At 35.3% G+C, this 19,960-nt stretch overlaps 1 protein-coding gene across 1 annotated transcript in view; it reads right to left on the reverse strand.

Moving 5' to 3' along the window:
- Window positions 1–393: 393 nt before the first annotated feature.
- Window positions 394–19,960, reverse strand: part of SBF2 (SET binding factor 2) — a 272,308-nt gene continuing 252,741 nt past the window's right edge. Inside the window, exons 36-42 of the mRNA XM_014966465.1 lie at window positions 17,822–17,949; window positions 16,416–16,649; window positions 8,764–8,868; window positions 6,640–6,833; window positions 6,324–6,411; window positions 3,370–3,501; window positions 394–2,958 (exon numbers count right to left, since the gene is read on the reverse strand). Coding sequence (XP_014821951.1) covers window positions 2,860–2,958; window positions 3,370–3,501; window positions 6,324–6,411; window positions 6,640–6,833; window positions 8,764–8,868; window positions 16,416–16,649; window positions 17,822–17,949 — 980 coding nt within the window. The 3' untranslated portion in view covers window positions 394–2,859. The remainder of the gene's footprint in view (window positions 2,959–3,369; window positions 3,502–6,323; window positions 6,412–6,639; window positions 6,834–8,763; window positions 8,869–16,415; window positions 16,650–17,821; window positions 17,950–19,960) is intronic.

Genomic DNA, 19,960 nt, shown 5'->3' on the forward strand with positions numbered 1-19,960 from the left:
CACAGTAGGAATGTCATGACACACAGTATGAGAATAGGAATACGACACACCTGAGGGAGCAACATGCTTACCTCATTCCCAACTCCTGGACAGGTTCATTTTTCTGGAAAATTTTCATAGAATATGAAGATGGATCCCTTTGTACATGCAATTTTTCCCAAGCAAATTCTCTGTTCCTAATTCTCTACTTCTGCTGACACAACTCACACTGACAAACTCTGTAGCGTGTGCCACGCTAACTTCTCCGTGTTTTCTCTAAGTTTCTCAACCTTAATTTTGCATAGAAAAGACCCTCAGGCACAATGCAAACTTTGTGCCTTCAGATCAAGAACCTATCCCTACCATTCATCTATATATTCCTTATATAAACACCACAAATATCATACATCTCATTTCAGCTTTTATTTGGATATTTTTAAGTTTAGTTGCTCAAGTCCATTTTCCATCAATACAGACACTAAAAATTGAGACCAACATTTAAGGCAACATTAGCATCCATGCCAAGCTCAATATGCAAATCTTACCATCTAAGCACCACAGCATCAAAGAATTGTCACAGGTCCCCTACCTCCGTCACACATTCCCTTTCCATTTTAACTCTGCTATCCCACACTAAGCTCAGGAATTCTATTTAGATGCACATTCTCAAGTAAGACCTTGTCATTTTTTATATTCTATTTCTTAGGAACTAGGTCATTTTGGCATAAGGTGATATAAATGAGTGAGATATGTTTCAGGGTGAAAGTATGCAGTTGATTTATGTTGTGACACCATATAGGATGTTTCTAAAAAAACATATTTAACATTATTATTCAACAACTTAGTATGAACATTATATGTATCTAGCCTTTTAGTAAAGGCTACACATTGAGACTTGTTAGAATGATAATTTTGCTTTAAATTCTGATTTCTTTAGTTTTTAGTGTTACTGTTGACAAGTGTTTGAGTTAAGGATGCTCAAGTGCAAGTTCTTTGCAAGAGTATTTACAAGTATACAAAAGACCACGTAGTTTTTAATACACCCACTATGCTTAATACAGAGTAAATAAGGATTTGTCTTGTGCCTGTGGAAATATTTCAACATGTGGGTCTTGCTTTTTTCTCTTTTACAGTAAAAGGGAAGGTTTTACTTTTCCTTAAGAAGTGTATTTATTACAAGATGGTTAGCATACATATATCACATAACATACAAGAGTTAAAATTAACTAGTTACAAGATAAGCAGTGGTATGTATATTTTCATATAACCTAAGAACAGGATCAGTATTTTACAAAGTACATATAAAAGTACTTCATATACAAAGAAAAATACAAATGTGCAAACACCATTGTCACAGGTGGAAATCTGTCAATTGAAAAATGCTAGAAAAATCCTTCATATTTTTGTTTTGAAATTGCAAATGCATTAAAAACAGCTGTATTTCCTATTGTGTGTGGCGCGAAATTTATGTTCCTTTCTGACAAAATACATTAGTTATAAAAAAAACCACAAACAATTTAATAACTGAAAAAATCTTATAAGTATAGTCAGTTTGGTTAGGTTGACATTAAATTACAAGCAGAACATCTGGAAAAATGAGAAAATAGTGACTCATATATACAAACCTTTTGTATTATTAGTGTGCTATTTAACATATTAACATTTCAAAATAAAAACAATGGCTTAATTACCTACAATTCTACTCATGTCATCACTGTTTGTAGACTGTAAAATTTCTACTAATTTGGGGGCTATTAAAAATGTTTCACCGGGATTTTAAGCTGAACAAACACAATTTTATCAAATGTAAAAATCTATAAACAGTCTTCCAATTCATGTGCAAAAATGTTTAAAAAGTATCAAATCACGACACATCAAACCTGATTATGTACATATTTAATATCTGTAAATGTTGTTAACTAGCTAGTATTGTTCTGCTATAAATAACTTACCTCTGTCCTGCAAAATGTCTGCATTTTAAAGATTTCAGTGCAAGTGCTTGCTTCATTGTTTAGTGCATTATCATGTTTGTTATTTTTTGTTTTACAGTGAGCAGAACAGCATATAAATTAACATATACAACTCACACATAAGAGATCTTTCTTCTACTGAATTCCTAGTTTGTTGTTTTCCGTTTCTCTTGAATAGTGTCAGCCAGTTTTCTTTCATTTATGCCATTGTAACTGCAATCAGAATCTAAAATAAAAGTGCTACGACCTTCAGATAAACCTTAGAATTTCAAATTCCACAACAACATTGCAGAAGCGCTCAGTGGAGCACAAGATTAGAGAATGACCTGAACACTGAGAAGACATTTGAAAGTTTAGTATTGGGCAATTTTAACTTCTTGGTCTTGAAAAATATCAACTGTCTATAAACATTGGCAACCTGATATATATGTCACTGGACTCACAAGATTCATTTATTTAATTATTTTTAGAAATTGTAGACATGTTCCCTCTTATTCATGATTAGCTCAGAAATAAGAACATTCTGCTTAAAAATATAAATAAAGAGAAATACGCTTCCTGTGGAGGGAAAATTTCTACAGTTTCCTTTGGACAGGTTTCATAACAGAATGAGAAAACCAGAATTAGATGATAGTGCAAATACAGCCCACTTTTATAGCTAGGAATTGTACTGAAGAAAGTAGAAATTCAGGATAAATGGATTATGATTTTTCAAAGTCCTCCCTGCAGAAAAAAGAAGAGCAGTTATAGTGGTTATAATCACTAAACAGAAAAGGAACTTTAGCATGTTATGAACTTCTGTGGCTGAAATGTAAAGAAGGCTGGTTGTCTGTCAGTAACATTTCAGAACTTAGCTTCTTACAGGAAGAGGTGCTTTAAATGTGTCTTTATTATGGAACATTTTTCCTTTCTAAGCATCTGAAATGCAGCTCTGGATCCTATCCATCCATTGTTGAGCACTCTGTGCATCTTGGGCACAAAAATTATATACACGTTTGTTTGTCTTCAGCTGCAAAGGAAAAATAAGAACATGAAGACAGAGAAGTCAACACACAACACAGAAAAACTTGCAAACTTTAAACTGTAATACTCAATGTACTAATTGGGATTGAATGTAACGTTTTTTGAATTTCTGCTGTTGAAAGTGAGGGTCAGATGCTTGCGCAACACAGAAAAACTTGCAAACTTTACTTTAAACTGTAATACTCAATGTACTAATTGGGATTGAATGTAACGTTTTTTGAATTTCTGCTGTTGAAAGTGAGGGTCAGATGCTTGCTGTGTAAAAAGTTTTTGGTTTTAGTTGGCATGACAGCTCCTTCCTAGCTCACACTTTCCAGCAGGACTGAAAGTAGGAGGTTAAAAAAGCCAAGAAAAGAAAGTTTCACATAAAGGTCAAATAAAGGGCACATATACTTACATCAAAAAATGCTTTTTCACTTGCATGTTTTGGGGCTCCAGTTGTTGGAGAAGCAGGAATCACAGTTTCAACTTCTGCAAGGTCTATGTGTCCCTTACAGCTTGTATCCTCACCAGAATCATAGTATCGTAGCTTGAACACAAGAGAAAAAATAATCCAAATATGCTATTTATATGGACCTTTCACTTCTTCCCTTTTCCTGGATACAACTTGGAGGCATGGAGGGGTAAGAGTGGGAAGCACAAATAATATTAAGAACCGAGGACATCAGACATGGGAAATTTCTAAGACACAGAATCACAGAATCGTAGTGGTTGGAAGGGACCTCAGAGATCATCGAGTCCAACCACCAAAAAAAAAAAAATGGTATGTACAAGATGCAGAACCTGGTCTTTAGGATTCAGCATTCCTTATCAGTTTTTCTTACAAGCGCCACCTCTTTACTGTTCATTACTTTGAAACTAACACAAGAACTTTTCTTCACCAAGGAGTTAACAGAACACTTATGCTCTATATTTCAAGAATTTAAAATGATCAGCAAAAATTTAAGCATAATTTTAGATAATTATAAACTACCTCAAAGACTCACATTTTATACTGCACTTAGTGGTTGAATGAAGCTTGCTTTTTTTTTTAATCCTTGCAAAGATACTTTGATATGAATGTTAACCACTCCATACACTGAGTTTCAATATGCAAACAAGTTCCAGAAGAGAAAATCTGATACTTGCTTTAAAAAAAAGATAAAATTAAAAAAATCCCATAAACCAATGCAAAATAGTAAAGCAAACCTTCATAGCAAAGGTCAAACAACAGAATACCAACTAAGATTGACCTGTATTACTCCTACGTCTACGACACTCAGCAGGATAACTGATTATACAAATAATGTAAAAGTATTTTTTTCTTCTGCAAAATGAAACTTTTCTCCTTTATATCAAGAAGAATAATTATAATCAGCACATTTTTTTGTATTTTACCACACTAATTGAGAAATCCTCAATTAGCATTTTAAAAGATGACTGTCTTTATCTATATTACATAGTTTTAAGTGTATTGATTACAAAAAATTAACATTTTTAAACAAAAGCATACATGAGTCTCAGAAGTTACAACCCACACGCCTTGGAATATTTGGCTCAATGAAGGTTATTGCCTGATGACCCAACATTATCTAAAGTACATGAGACCACAAATTTCCACTGCAGAATTCCAGCATACAATGTAAATTGGGTAAAATGTTCAGACCAAAAGATCTCCTCTGTTTTTAGTACTCCTTGCTGTACAATGACTTATCAGAATATTTATGAATAATTTTGCTACTAAATATATGTCACTATGGCTAATCTAAAATATTCCTATATGTGGCACCCGAAATTATTGTTCGATCAGGAACTTGGCATTTCAGGACTTTTAGAAATACAGATTTGAGATGAAATTTTAACTCATTTCTAGTCACTTACAAAATTCAAACTCATTTCTGAGTTTGAATCTGTGATCAATCTGTGATCCTCTTCTCTGTATTTGAACTGACTTGCACAGAGAGACTCTAGGTCAGCTTTCTCAAATACAGGTTACAGAAAAGCACTAAAAAGTCAAGTGAGGTAAATGGATTTTTCTGCTGATGCAATTCAGACTGTGATTTTTCCAGAATACAATGTCCTCTCATTTGCAAAGAAAAATGCTCATGACAAAGAGCCTGGGGAACAAAAAGGCTGTAAAACACACACTGAGCATACAACAACTGCTACAGTTTCATCAGGAATGCCTGAATTAAACTTGCTATCAGTTACCATATTAGCTCTCAGCCTCCCAATTGCACTTTAGGAAATACCTTTAAGTCTAGTTCAGAAAGAGTTTCTAGCTCTTTTGGAAACTAAAGGTCATATGAAAGAGCAAATTACGCTTACCACTTAATTGCTTAATGACATTCTAGAGTTAGCAGTGCTTTAAAAAAATTGGTTGTATTGCTTGTATACCACAATTCCTAGAAAACATCCTCAGGCACTACCTGGGTCTTTTATCCTGAGGCCCAAACAGTAATGTATGACTTCCAGTCCAAGAAATCTTTTACGATTATATGCTAGACAGTTATCACTGTTTGAAAAAACCACCAAAACCTAAAACCCTCTGTACATTCAGAACGCTGTAGCAACTACAAGACACACAAAATAAACATAGATATATGGTCTGTAATGATGTAACACACACATCGTATGTGAAAACAATCATTATTAGTCTTATTTGTAAAATCAATCTATACAAACCCAGTAAATTAAAAAGCAGCAAACTAGTCATAAAAAAAAATCCATTATCTGAAAAGGCTTTACCTGGTGTTTTGTCACATCCAGCACAAACCAGCGACGTTTCCAGCCTTTCAGTAAAGCTCCTCTTTTGTATAGCGTACCTTCAAAAGATCTGAAATGTACAGAAAAAACAAATGGCACCTTTAAGTTTTTCACAATCTAGTTCAGAAAGAGTTTCTAGCTCCTTTGGAAACTAAAGGTCATATTAAAGAGCAAATTACGCTTACCACATAATTGCTTAACGACATTCTAGAGTTAGCAGTGCTTTAAAAAAATTGGTTGTATTGCTTGTATACCACAGTTCCTAGAAAATGTCCTCAGGCACTACCTGGGTCTTTTATCCTGAGGCCTAAACAATAATGTATGACTTCCAGTCCAAGAAAACTTTTACTATTATATGCTAGACAGTTATCACTGTTTGAAAAAACCACCAAAACCTAAAAACCCTCTGTACATTCAGAACGCTGTAGCAACTACAAGACACACAAAATAAACATAGATATATGGTCTGTAATGATGTAACACACACATCGTATGTGAAAACAATCATTATTAGTCTTATTTGTAAAATCAATCTATACAAACCCAGTAAATTAAAAAGCAGCAAACTAGTCATAAAAAAAAATCCATTATCTGAAAAGGCTTTACCTGGTGTTTTGTCACATCCAGCACAAACCAGCGACGTTTCCAGCCTTTCAGTAAAGCTCCTCTTTTGTATAGCGTACCTTCAAAAGATCTGAAATGTACAGAAAAAACAAATGGCACCTGATTCTATAATATGACTGCATACATTCAAACACTTCTTTTACTGTAGTAAAACAAAATGTCTTTAAACCAACAGTTTAGTTATTGGTAACTGTGATAAACTGACAAACACCGTTTCAGTACTTTGGATGCATTAAATGTGCAGCTACAATTTGCTTGTGACAATATGAAAACGATGTTCTATGATTATTCAGTTTACCTATTTTCATCATTCTTTGATGTGAAATGATTGTAAAGTGTAGTTGTTCTTCTGTCCACTCCATTAGAGGGAGGGATGCTTGCACTCTGTTCCTCACCCAGCCCACTGTCAGGTATTTCCAACAAAGACCTCTTTTGATAGGAATGTAGATTAGCTGACATCATCCCTGAGGAGCCAGAAGGATGTCTCCGGAGCTAAAGAGGAAAATAAAAGGAAAAAAGGTAACGTCTTGCATTGTGAGACTGTCTCATCATTAAGCTGATAATACGTGGTACAACTTGTAAACTGTGAATTATTATAAGGCCAAGGCCCCAAAATAATCTTCATAATACAAGTCAGTGCTGCCCCAGAAGTCAGAGGGATGGCAATTCAATGCTTTTCTGAAGCAGATGGGTTCCCATGCTGTGAGAACTCAGTTTTTCAGAAAAGCCACGTATATTCTCCCCCTCTACTCTGCACTGGTGAGGCCACAACTGGAGTACTGTGTCCAGTTCTGGGCTCCCCAGTTCAAGAGGGACAGGGAACTACTAGAAAGAGTCCAGCGTAGGGCTACAAAGATGATTCAAGGATTGGAGCATCTCCCTTATGAGGAGAGACTGAGAGAGCTGGGACTCTTTAGTCTGGAGAAGAGAAGGCTGAGGGGAGACCTTATCAACGCCTACAAGTATCTCAAGGGAGGGTTGAAGGAGGAGGGAGCCAAGGAGCCAGAAGGATGTCTCCGGAGCTAAAGAGGAAAATAAAAGGAAAAAAGGTAACGTCTTGCATTGTGAGACTGTCTCATCATTAAGCTGATAATACGTGGTACAACTTGTAAACTGTGAATTATTATAAGGCCAAGGCCCCAAAATAATCTTCATAATACAAGTCAGTGCTGCCCCAGAAGTCAGAGGGATGGCAATTCAATGCTTTTCTGAAGCAGATGGGTTCTCATGCTGTGAGAACTCAGTTTTTCAAAAAAGCCACGTATATTCCAGTGACATAATCTTGAACAACGTTTCCCTTGCTTTCTCAGAAGCATCTAGAACTAGTCAGACATTTGGATACACTAAATTTCCCTAATTTCATACGGGAAGAAGGGAAAGGGAAAGGAAAAGAGTGCAGTTTCCAAGAGCTACTTTATAGATCCAAATGATTTTAGTAGAATCTCAATAACCTGGAACAAGAGGGATCCTGAACTCAATCTTAATCTAAACGACAGCATCCTAGAGATAAAGTTTTTGGGGTTGACCCTTAGCTATTGCATTTATCTGAGAATCATTAAGTAACAGCTGGGACAGGAGATGACTACCAGGTATCTTTATACTTGCATTTTCTTTTCTGCTTCCAATTCAATAAAAATATTCTCTGCTTTGCTAGGATAAAACTTTTTTCATCTTGAATTTTTCTAGGGAACTTGAATAAAGTGAACTTGAATGACTCTGACAGACAAAAAGCATATTGTTTTCCTGAGAGCAAAGGACAAACAAGAAAGCAGTGCCACAGAATAACCACTGCATGGAGAGTGGCAAAGTTCAACAAGGATATGAAGCTGAAGAGTTCGGGTACAGTCTTGAGCTGGTAACTCACTGTGCCAAGTTCATAGGGAAAGCTCACAAAAAATACTAACATTCTTCCTAATGCATGTAGATAGCAAAGAGGCAGCCTTTGACTCAGAAAATATCTATACTGTCAGCTATTCTTTTTACTGCAGTCAAGAAATGAAACACAATCAAAACATTTACTAGAATCTACAATTCCAAAATTCTATTTAGACATGGAAATATCTTTACTCATCTCTGAAACTCTGTCGTGTTCTTTTGGCTACTTTCAGGAACTGAGGTTTTTTTTGTACTTCAAGAATTTTTAAATATATAGTCATATATTTCTGTATTAGTAAAATCATCATGCTTGTTTTGTCTATATGCCTTAATCTACTCTGGAAAAGTGATTAGATAAATAGCACAAGTATAAATATATTTTTCTACATGCAGAAACACAGAGCCAGTATCATGGGTTAGAACAACATTTTCAATTTTTCAAAAGCATTACTTTACTCCAAGAAATACAATGATTTTGTCAGTGCCCCAGGTAGCCTATATAGCAAGAATGGAATTATTCTATGGGATGAGCTCTTTTGCTACTTACATTGTCTTGTCTGCTGTCATCCTTTAGATTCATTTTGACCCTTTCCCACAAAAGCTGCCACCTTTCTGGGCTCTGATTTAATTTACTTTCCAACCTTTCAATTTCCTGAAACAAATAAGAAGAGTTTTCTTAACGATAAATATTTCTAGCTGATTGCCTCCTGGCAATAATTTTTATACAACTATTTTCTAGTCAGTATTTTTACACCAGAAGCTTTTAGGCCACGTTACCCAGTAAAGTAAAAAAAACCACCTCTGTCAAACCAGCTATGAACTGAAATCAAGCAGACTCAGGAGTCAAAAGCAACCAAGTGCAGCATCAGCCATATCATTCTTCTTGCATGTTGCAGGCTGGAGGAGCCATTGTGCTTTCAGTTTTTTGTCAGTTCTCCTGAACCCAAAAATTCAACACCAATTGCCATAACAGAAACAAGACAACGATAAGGATAGGCTATATTTTATAAAAATATTTACAAAGAACAAATTCTGTGCTGTGACACCAACATTGTACATTGCCAATATTAACATTTACCCTGGTTTATAAAATGTGATACAAAGCTGTAATAAAAGAAGGAAGCGAAACAGAAAGATTTATTCAATTTGGATGCCAAACTGTAACAACATGTTCTTGTTGTGGAACTTGGGAACATGACCTATGTCGATAACCTCCAGTTAGGGTTATTTCCCATTAATAAGACAGTGCATGCAAAGTTAAGTAAAAAGAAGCAATTTCATTCATTTATTTTTACTTGTGAACACTCATCGATACATTTGTCACCACTCTGATGTGCGTCCATGCTTCCTTTCTATAGTTTTGCTTTCAACAACCATATTGTTATGAAAATCTGATTCCTAATGAAAACAAATTAAAACCTCAATTTTGCAAATGCATTTAAGAATTGATGATGGAACAAAAAATTGCCATAGGACAGAGAATTCCCATGCTATATAAAAGCCAACTAAACCCCAAGACATTTATTTTCAAAGTAGAGACAATACGTCTCTACCTTTCTTTACTTTTACTACGCCAAATTATTAAAGTAAATTCATAATATTTTCCAATTCCTATTGGTCTTTTAGAATGACAATTTCTTCAGGAAATTGTTATTGATTGAAAGACTTAAAGAAAATTACTATATTTTAAAGTAAGAAAATATTCTTACCGGGAAATTAACTCGTGAAATAAATTTTGAATTCTGAAGTGAAAATAAAAAAGACAGTATTTGATAGAGTAACATAAAATATTTCTACAAACTTGTCCTTGCTGAGGTAAGTTAGAAAACTCAATAGTAAAACTAAATATAAGAAATCTAGCTTAATAGCAAGAATCAAATTGAACTTTTAAATACTGAAGGTAGTTGAAAGTCACATATACATTAAATATTATGGGACTCTCTTCCTGCCAAGAAATAAAACCAGAGTAGTTTTGTTTAGAGTATCTTCATAGGTAGATGCAAAAATAAGGAATGGTCAACAGAAGCCAGACTAAAGGTTCTCTAAATTACTTGTTCCTCTTTCAAAGTGCTGAGCGTAAAACACTTCCTGATGGGATACATATGATTGAATCAATTTACCACGGACTTTTTATGTAAAAGGCTTTCCAAATTGCTGCAAAAGGATATAAGCTCTTTAGTGCTAAAAGTTAGTCAGGTTTTAATCTGATCATTCTCTTTCTGCCCTAGTCTTGACTTCTGAGTACGAGTCTTTCTGTGCAGAATCTGGAAGTAACTGAAACTTATTACTTAGCAACTGGGTCACATTCCTTCTTTTTTGGCTCTACAATGAGTAGTGCTTCCAGAACTTAAAATGAAAAACTTTCAACAATCTTCTATATATAACTTGAAAAGTTAGGAATAAATTCTCCTTTAATAAACCCCATGTAAAAAAACATACGTGGCAATAAATCACAGATTTACTCTTACCCCTTCAGTTTTAAATTTCACTAAAAACATCAGATTTTTTTCCTTCCACGTGTGGAACGGACTGTGAATAGCTGCATTTCCTTGAAAGAACAAGTCCTTAAATTTATCTTTCTGGTTCATCTCCCGTTGTTTAGACTTATGGGAGAAGAACTCAATGCGTATAAAAAGAAAGGTTATAACAAATTCAACGGTATGAATACCCATTTCCTGAAATTAGTAATTACAAGTAATCAGCACTACTGTGCCTTTCAAAAGATGTATCTGCTAAGTAACCTACTTTGTAATATTTGAATGGTACATACGGGAGTTACCTCGGCAGATACTCCAGAACTGTACAACTATTTTCTAGTCAGTATTTTTACACCAGAAGCTTTTAGGCCACGTTACCCAGTAAAGTAAAAAAAAAAACAAACAAACCTCTGTCAAACCAGCTATAAACTGAAATCAAGCAGAGTCAAAAAGCAACCAAGTGCAGCATCAGCCACATCATTCTTCTTGCATGTTGCAGGCTGGAGGAGCCATTGTGCTTTCAGTTTTTTGTCAGTTCTCCTGAACCCAAAAATTCAACACCAATTGCCATAACAGAAACAAGACAACGATAAGGATAGGCTATATTTTATAAAAATATTTACAAAGAACAAATTCTGTGCTGTGACACCAACATTGTACATTGCCAATATTAACATTTACCCTGGTTTATAAAATGTGATACAAAGCTGTAATAAAAGAAGGAAGCGAAACAGAAAGATTTATTCAATTTGGATGCCAAACTGTAACAACATGTTCTTGTTGTGGAACTTGGGAACATGACCTATGTCGATAACCTCCAGTTAGGGTTATTTCCCATTAATAAGACAGTGCATGCAAAGTTAAGTAAAAAGAAGCAATTTCATTCATTTATTTTTACTTGTGAACACTCATCGATACATTTGTCACTACTCCGATGTGCGTCCATGCTTCCTTTCTATAGTTTTGCTTTCAACAACCATATTGTTATGAAAATCTGATTCCTAATGAAAACAAATTAAAACCTCAATTTTGCAAATGCATTTAAGAATTGATGATGGAACAAAAAATTGCCATAGGACAGAGAATTCCCATGCTATATAAAAGCCAACTAAACCCCAAGACATTTATTTTCAAAGTAGAGACAATACGTCTCTACCTTTCTTTACTTTTACTACGCCAAATTATTAAAGTAAATTCATAATATTTTCCAATTCCTATTGGTCTTTTAGAATGACAATTTCTTCAGGAAATTGTTATTGATTGAAAGACTTAAAGAAAATTACTATATTTTAAAGTAAGAAAATATTCTTACCGGGAAATTAACTCGTGAAATAAATTTTGAATTCTGAAGTGAAAATAAAAAAGACAGTATTTGATAGAGTAACATAAAATATTTCTACAAACTTGTCCTTGCTGAGGTAAGTTAGAAAACTCAATAGTAAAACTAAATATAAGAAATCTAGCTTAATAGCAAGAATCAAATTGAACTTTTAAATACTGAAGGTAGTTGAAAGTCACATATACATTAAATATTATGGGACTCTCTTCCTGCCAAGAAATAAAACCAGAGTAGTTTTGTTTAGAGTATCTTCATAGGTAGATGCAAAAATAAGGAATGGTCAACAGAAGCCAGACTAAAGGTTCTCTAAATTACTTGTTCCTCTTTCAAAGTGCTGAGCGTAAAACACTTCCTGATGGGATACATATGATTGAATCAATTTACCACGGACTTTTTATGTAAAAGGCTTTCCAAATTGCTGCAAAAGGATACAAGCTCTTTAGTGCTAAAAGTTAGTCAGGTTTTAATCTGATCATTCTCTTTCTGCCCTAGTCTTGACTTCTGAGTACGAGTCTTTCTGTGCAGAATCTGGAAGTAACTGAAACTTATTACTTAGCAACTGGGTCACATTCCTTCTTTTTTGGCTCTACAATGAGTAGTGCTTCCAGAACTTAAAATGAAAAACTTTCAACAATCTTCTATATATAACTTGAAAAGTTAGGAATAAATTCTCCTTTAATAAACCCCATGTAAAAAAACATACGTGGCAATAAATCACAGATTTACTCTTACCCCTTCAGTTTTAAATTTCACTAAAAACATCAGATTTTTTTCCTTCCACGTGTGGAACGGACTGTGAATAGCTGCATTTCCTTGAAAGAACAAGTCCTTAAATTTATCTTTCTGGTTCATCTCCCGTTGCTTAGACTTATGGGAGAAGAACTCAATGCGTATAAAAAGAAAGGTTATAACAAATTCAACGGTATGAATACCCATTTCCTGAAATTAGTAATTACAAGTAATCAGCACTACTGTGCCTTTCAAAAGATGTATCTGCTAAGTAACCTACTTTGTAATATTTGAATGGTACATACGGGAGTTAACGCGGCAGATACTCCAGAACTGTAGAGACTGATCACCTCCTTTGTATCTGCAATATGTTCGTGCACACACACAACAATCTGAACAAAGTCCTACACTAGTGAACTCTCTTGACTGTGACAGAGCACCCTGTTTTGGAAGTCTTTCCTTGTCAGTGTCTTCTCTTCAACTCCTGGGCTAGAAGGTTTCTGAGACTTTGACTACAAATGGAAAGACACCGAATGTGTTGTATCCAGCGATCGAATTGCTGCCTCTATCAAGTGTTCAGACTCGTGTGTGCAACAAGTTGTACATGACTAGTTGTTCAATATTTGGAATAAATGTTTTGGTTCAGGGTTTACTTTGACGGATCAGTCTTTTTGGCACATAACTAAAAGTTATAAAACAGCTCACAATCAGAAGTACTGGTTTTATTGTTTTGCTGGTTCTAATCCAACCCAGGATATCACTAGCCATCATTGCTGCAAGGCCATGGTCATGGTCAGGCCAAGGATCATGGTCAGCTTGCTGTTCTACAACTGTGAGCAAAGCTGTTTCCCAGCTGGGCACCCCCAGCACACATTGGTGCATGGAGTTATTCCTACGCAGACTTGGCACTTCCCTTCGTCGAACGTCAGACACGTCAACTCAGTTATAATCTATCACAACATCCTCATGTCAAAGGATCATTTGAAGAGCTAGTCTTTATAGGAAACATTTAACCCAGAATGTTAGCCTGTACTGAAGACATGACTCTTGGTATAATCTTGCTGAATTTCACAAGTAAAGAAAGCAAGTGCTTACAAAGAAACAAACAGAAGGCAGCAGGAACTTCAAAATTCCTGTCAAATGAGCTGTTTTTTAGTTTTGTGGAGAAATCTACCTTTTTAAAATGAAGAAATTATTTTAAAACTATTTGCAACTAATCTCTGAAAGAGAAAATAGAGGCATAGGTGTGCTGTTTCACAATTACCTTTCATTTACTTTAAAAAGTGGATGAGTAGCTACTCTTACCATTGGCACCTTGTTTCTGATTTCTACCAAGCATAAAGGCCATCAGAACATGGTCTTAAAGGGAAGCACCTCTGTTTGTATCTACTTTTGAATATTTATGTCTCCAAAGTACACTTTTGAGAACTTAAGATTTGAACAACCTAGCTCATATTTGTTGGCTGCCTCTGATGTGGTAGAAGTGAACTGAGAAGCTTTATACAGAAATCTGTATTTTAAAATCATTTTATTACCTGCAATCTTTAAAAGGTTTAATTTAGGACTCAATGAATGGCATGTGCAGATTGGTTAACTTTCTGAAAGTCATAAACATAAGGATTTATGGAAACCATGGAGCCATCACACACATCCGGTTAGAGACGGATTGTTATGTACCCAAAATACATCAGAACATCTACTGCTAAAAATTTACACCTTTTACTCTGAATAGAAGAGCACCACATTCCACCAAGAAAAATTCTTAATTAGGACACTCAATAACTTCCCTGTTTCAGCTTTACATCCTGAAGAGCACTATCTAGTTTTCAATTGAAAAATATCTTTAGAACAATCAAATTTGGGCTTATCATTAAAAACTAAGGGAGAATCAATCTTCCCTAATAATTTACCACTGCTAAATATGGTCTCAGTTCAAACATTTTTTGGATACCAACACATTCTCAATGGATTTATGATTAAAGAGAGGTCTTTCTCCGACACCAGCAATAGCCCTAAATTAACAACTTGTTTTAAAAGAAAGTTCACTTTGCTTTTTAAACTTAGAAGAATATTTTTGTAACCTTTATACAACCTCTTCAAAGTTTTCCAAATGTTCCTCTCCATTGCTATCTTTTATTACTATAATCTAATTCACAAATAACATTTAAACTCTATAAAACCTGACCCACATATCTTTGGAATATAATATGGCTAATTTCCGTGTTATATGGCAGTTTCTCACAGTTGTGGATATGGATGGCTTGGCATCTACCCCACGAAGAAACGCAGAAGAATATTGTTGCTATAGTCCTGATGTACTTCTGGCCTCTAGTTACCTGATATGAAAGCTCTCTGGTTTTTTGCTAAAGAATCCCTGATATGACCCCTGCTGAGAGACAGCACTTCCTTTGCATTTGTGAAATTATAAACTCTGAGAAATTATGGCTATCTTGTTTTGAGCCAAGGGGAGGTTTACAAGTGACTATTATCATTTTTTTAATTGGGCATTGTTCCCGTGTTTGATCAATTATGATTGGAAGGAATGGACCAAAAGAAATTTGAGGAATGTGCCAGGATAAAGCTAACTCTCTAGCAAAAGCAAGTCTATCCTCAAGGATTCAATCCCACTCAGAAACTGCCTGCCTTAAGACTTTGCTATATCATCTTTGATTCGGGGGAGTTTGGAGATCCACACCATATCCCAATTTTCCAAGCATTGGAGTATTTAGGCTCTATAATCCCAGCTTTAATATAAGGTGAAGTCTGCAAATAGTTTTCAAAATAAAAAAACTGTACATAGTGATGTGTATCTGAATACGCACGTGGCTTGAAAGAACTCCAGGAAGTGAAAAGTGTCCTTGTCATTTTCCAGAGCTATCGATTCAGATTAGAATCAAAATACTAGGACTGTTAATTAATTATAATCAAACAACAAACATTTAAGAAAATGCAGATGTTAAATCATTCTAAATAACTACAATAATTATCATGATAATCAAGCATCTATTTCAAGTATTCTTAAGGACCTAAGTTTATGAGTTTGGTCCTAGTAAACATGAATAAACTAAGAGCAATTATGGAAAGCTTTTTTGAGAAATTTCCAAGATGTTCAGTTTATTTTTGTGTATCTGCCTCCCACTTGTTAAAATCAACAAGTGTCAGATTCTGATTTCTGATCTGTCTGGAAATGTGGGTATTTGTCATTTTACCATACACCTACTTTAAACTGAATCGAAAGATGATATGAAATCTAGATCCAACATTTGCCCAAATCAAAGCAACAGTTCCTGCATTTCTTACAACAGGGAACCTAAAAATTTATTATGCTACTTACCTTATTATTTAAAAATAAGGTGAAAAAACAGTGAAAAAAAAGAATTAATGACTGGCTTTCTCGTGGTTATTAACTACTATTAAAGTGTACTCCCAGAAAAGCATTTATTCAGAATAATACAAGCTTTGCAGGAAGCCTGATTCCCGGAGCAAGCATCACTTCTCAAGATCAACCAGTCACTTTTACTAAGTACCTGTTTTGACATCTATCATGATCCTTTTAATAACAGTACATCTATAAGGCACTAACTTAAATAAAAAGTTAATATGGGTTTCATGAGCCTGAGAAAACTTACTGTTCTGTGTAACCCATATACTTACATTTAAAAGGCTGCTGATGGCATCAGGTTGTATTTTTTTAACATCATCGTAACACGGCCAGACTATTTTCCTCTTAGTCTGAGAGAGCGAACCATCCGTTTGGTCAGTTTCCTCTGAAGCACTGCATTTTGCAGTTACCATGGTCCAATCATAGGAAGGTCCTGTAGCCAAAATCTCTTCTACGTAGTAATCCCACTTTTTGAGGCTGGACATATTTACGTTTGGTTTCAGAGCCTATTTGAAACAAAGTTTTATTGCGATGACAAAAATGAAGTCTTTGAGTTTTAGACTTACAATATTTGTATTTTTTACATTATTCTAAATTGAACAGTATATTGCACTGAGTGAAAGTAGTGCTGCAGTTTGATATTTCCACAGCAAGATCTTGGCTCAGTCAGATCAAAACCTAAAACTAATACTAGCTTTGAGAATATACTGCTCATTTTTATCCTTCTACTGAACCAGGCGCCTCAAGAACTCTAATTCAGCATATGCTGTTGGTACCCTCACAGTCTTTGTGCCTCCTGTTAAAGATACAAGACAGCCTTGTCTCCATAACTACAGTAAGAACAGCACCCTTTTCTTCCAGTTCTTGAGATAAATGATCTGTGCAAACTTCAAGATTATTTTTACAATCATTCATACAATTAAATGAAATCAAATCAAGATTCTCATTTACCTCAGCTGGATGCAAAAATCCATGTTCCAGAATTTGGCTCTTTAAGTGACATTTCCATAACTAAGATGACTGAGAATATAAACCTGTGAGACCCTACTCCAACCAATAAACACCCTTTTCTTCCAGATCCTGAGATAACTTGACTGTTCTTCCCCAGCTACTGCAATTCTATAATGGTGAGTGTACTGTGAATTCTATATTCAAGACCCAGTTCAGTCTAGTGGACATACATTGTAAGACAGTGATATAGATACTGTGACTCAATTGGATCATTGTGACTCTAAGCTCATTTCCCCATAACTATGGTTTGCAGAATGTAATATTTTTTTAAACGATCTGTGCAAACTTTAAGATTATTTTTATAATCATTCATACAATTAAATGAAATAAAACCAAGATTCTCATCTACCTCAGCGGGATGCAAAAATCCATGTTTCAGAATTTGGCTCTTTAAATGACATTTCCATAACTAAGATGACTGAGACTATAAACCTGTGAGACCCTACTCCAACCAATCAAGCTGGGTCAACTTTGTCAACAAAATAGTTATTCAGTTAAGAACAATTAAGATATTAAAATGTACTCAAGGAATCACTCACAATAACAATAAACCCACCCTTTTTTATATTAAAAAAAAAAATTAATTTAAAATCATACCTCTATTTCAGCAGGGGCATTAAACCCACCCTTTTTTATATTAAAAAAAAAAATTAATTTAAAATCATACCTCTATTTCAGCAGGGGCATAGAGGTAATTGAAGAAAATAGGGCTCCTTTTGTGCATCTTTTCAATACATTCCCAAATACAAATTCCTTTTTTGGCATGTTTATCTCCTTTATCTTCAAACAATGTCCCTAGGGAAAATAATGGCAGCAAAAAGATAGTTTTACGATAATACCTAACAAACACTACAGCATAGTCAAAAGGAATTTCACAGACTAAATGGATAGCAACATCTACTATCAAATGCCATCACAAAAAGAGATTGTATTTGTGAAATAACTGCTGTGCTTTCAGCTGCCACTCTGCCACAAATAGGTAGAATATAAGTTTTCTATGAAAAAATATTCAGTAGTGTTATATTTATAAACCTGTTCTAAAATTTACTGAAATACTTGAGTGTATTTATGAACGTCCCCTTCTGCCTGCAGCTATGCTGACTCAGGAAACAGGATTCTATGTTGCATTAAAAGGTATTTGAAAGCAAACTACCCTCAATAAACAAACACTCCTTCCCCCCCCAATTGTAAAACCATGTAACAATTCAGGTTGGAAGGAAGCACAGGTCATTGACTCCAACTTCTTGATTTTGTTCAAATGAAGGTAAATAGTGGAAATTAACTTTTTTTTATTGAAATAAAATGATTGCTCAAGTGTAGTCTGTTCCACAGTTACTAAAGTTTTGAAGAAAAGCATTAAAATTGACCGTATGCCATGAGAAACACCCCCCACAACGCAGTGAAATTCAGAGCACTTAAGTATTTTTCTTGGTGAACAAGTTCCCAGAATATCCTCAACTGTGGTTGTGAAGTCTCATTAAGAGGGCTCAGTGGGCAGATAAGGCCCTGGAACCAGTAAGGTTGCATATAATAGATGGACTAAATAGGAAATGAAAAAGAAGAGAAAGACTGAAAAGAATGCAAGACAAAGAAGTGAGCGGTAATAGATGGAAAGGCTTTCCTTTCCTGAAACTTCATGGAAAACCTGATGGAGAGGGTCCAGAGGAGGGCCACAAGGATGATCAGGGGGATGGAGCACCTCTGCTATGAGGACAGGCTGAGGGAGCTGGGGTTGTTCAGCCTGGAGAAGAGGAGGCTCCGGGGAGACCTAATAGCGGCCTTCCAGTACCTGAAGGGAGCCTACAGGAAGGCTGGGGAGAGCCTGTTTAGAAAGGCCTGCAGTGACAGGACGAGGGGCAATGGCTTCAAGCTGGAGGGAAACAGATTTAGATTGGAGATTAGGAGAGGGTTCTTCACTGTGAGGGTGGTGGAGCACTGGAACAGGTTGCCCAGGGAGGTGGTTGAGGCCCCTTCCCTGGAGATATTCAAGGAGAGGCTCGACGAGGCCCTGGGCAACCTGGTCTAGTTGGGGGTGTCCCTGCTGACTGCGGGGGGGTCGGACTAGATGGCCTTTGGAGGTCCCTTCCGGCCTGGGAAATTCTATGATTCTATGATTCTATGTTTCTGTTCAAATAAGGTATTTAGTAGGGGAAGCTTAACCATGTGGACATTTTGCTAAAAAACCCTGGGGCACGCAGCTAATTTCTTCCACTTTCTCTTAGTCTCGTCAGTGGCATGGCTCAGTAATTATTCCTTCAAAAAATACTGCATGTTCTTCACCTCCATTTTCCTTTCTATTCCTGAAATGGAATTCATTACATCATCACCATGCAACTACTGAACCATCTCAAACTAGGCAAATTTTTGTAGACCAAATATTGATAAGAAAAATACTGAGAACTACAAAACCGATAGGCAATAAACAAACATCAACATACCGTGTTCTAGTCTTTCATAGTCTGAATCCAGAAGAAATGTTTTAAATCGATTTGATATGTGATGAAAAGCCAGAAACTTCAGGTAATATTGATTGAACTCAAACTCTGTTGGGTATTGGTTATGAATCTGAAAAAAGGAAAAAAAAGGGATATTAAGGTATAATACAAATAGATATGTAAGAAATAAAAATGTGAAATGTGACAGCAAAATAATTCCCCCATGAATGCTGAAAACAAATACATTCATAGGCAGCTGTCATCTCTGTACACACAAATCCTTGTACATTTTGTCCAAAAATATTTTAAAGCTAATTAATGTATTGTCAAGGCTGCAAAAATGTTTCCAAGCAGATAGGGCGTGCCATGTA

The sequence above is a fragment of the Calidris pugnax genome, unplaced genomic scaffold, assembly GCF_001431845.1.
Source record: "Calidris pugnax isolate Ruff unplaced genomic scaffold, ASM143184v1 scaffold26, whole genome shotgun sequence".
NCBI classification, from domain to species: domain Eukaryota; kingdom Metazoa; phylum Chordata; class Aves; order Charadriiformes; family Scolopacidae; genus Calidris; species Calidris pugnax.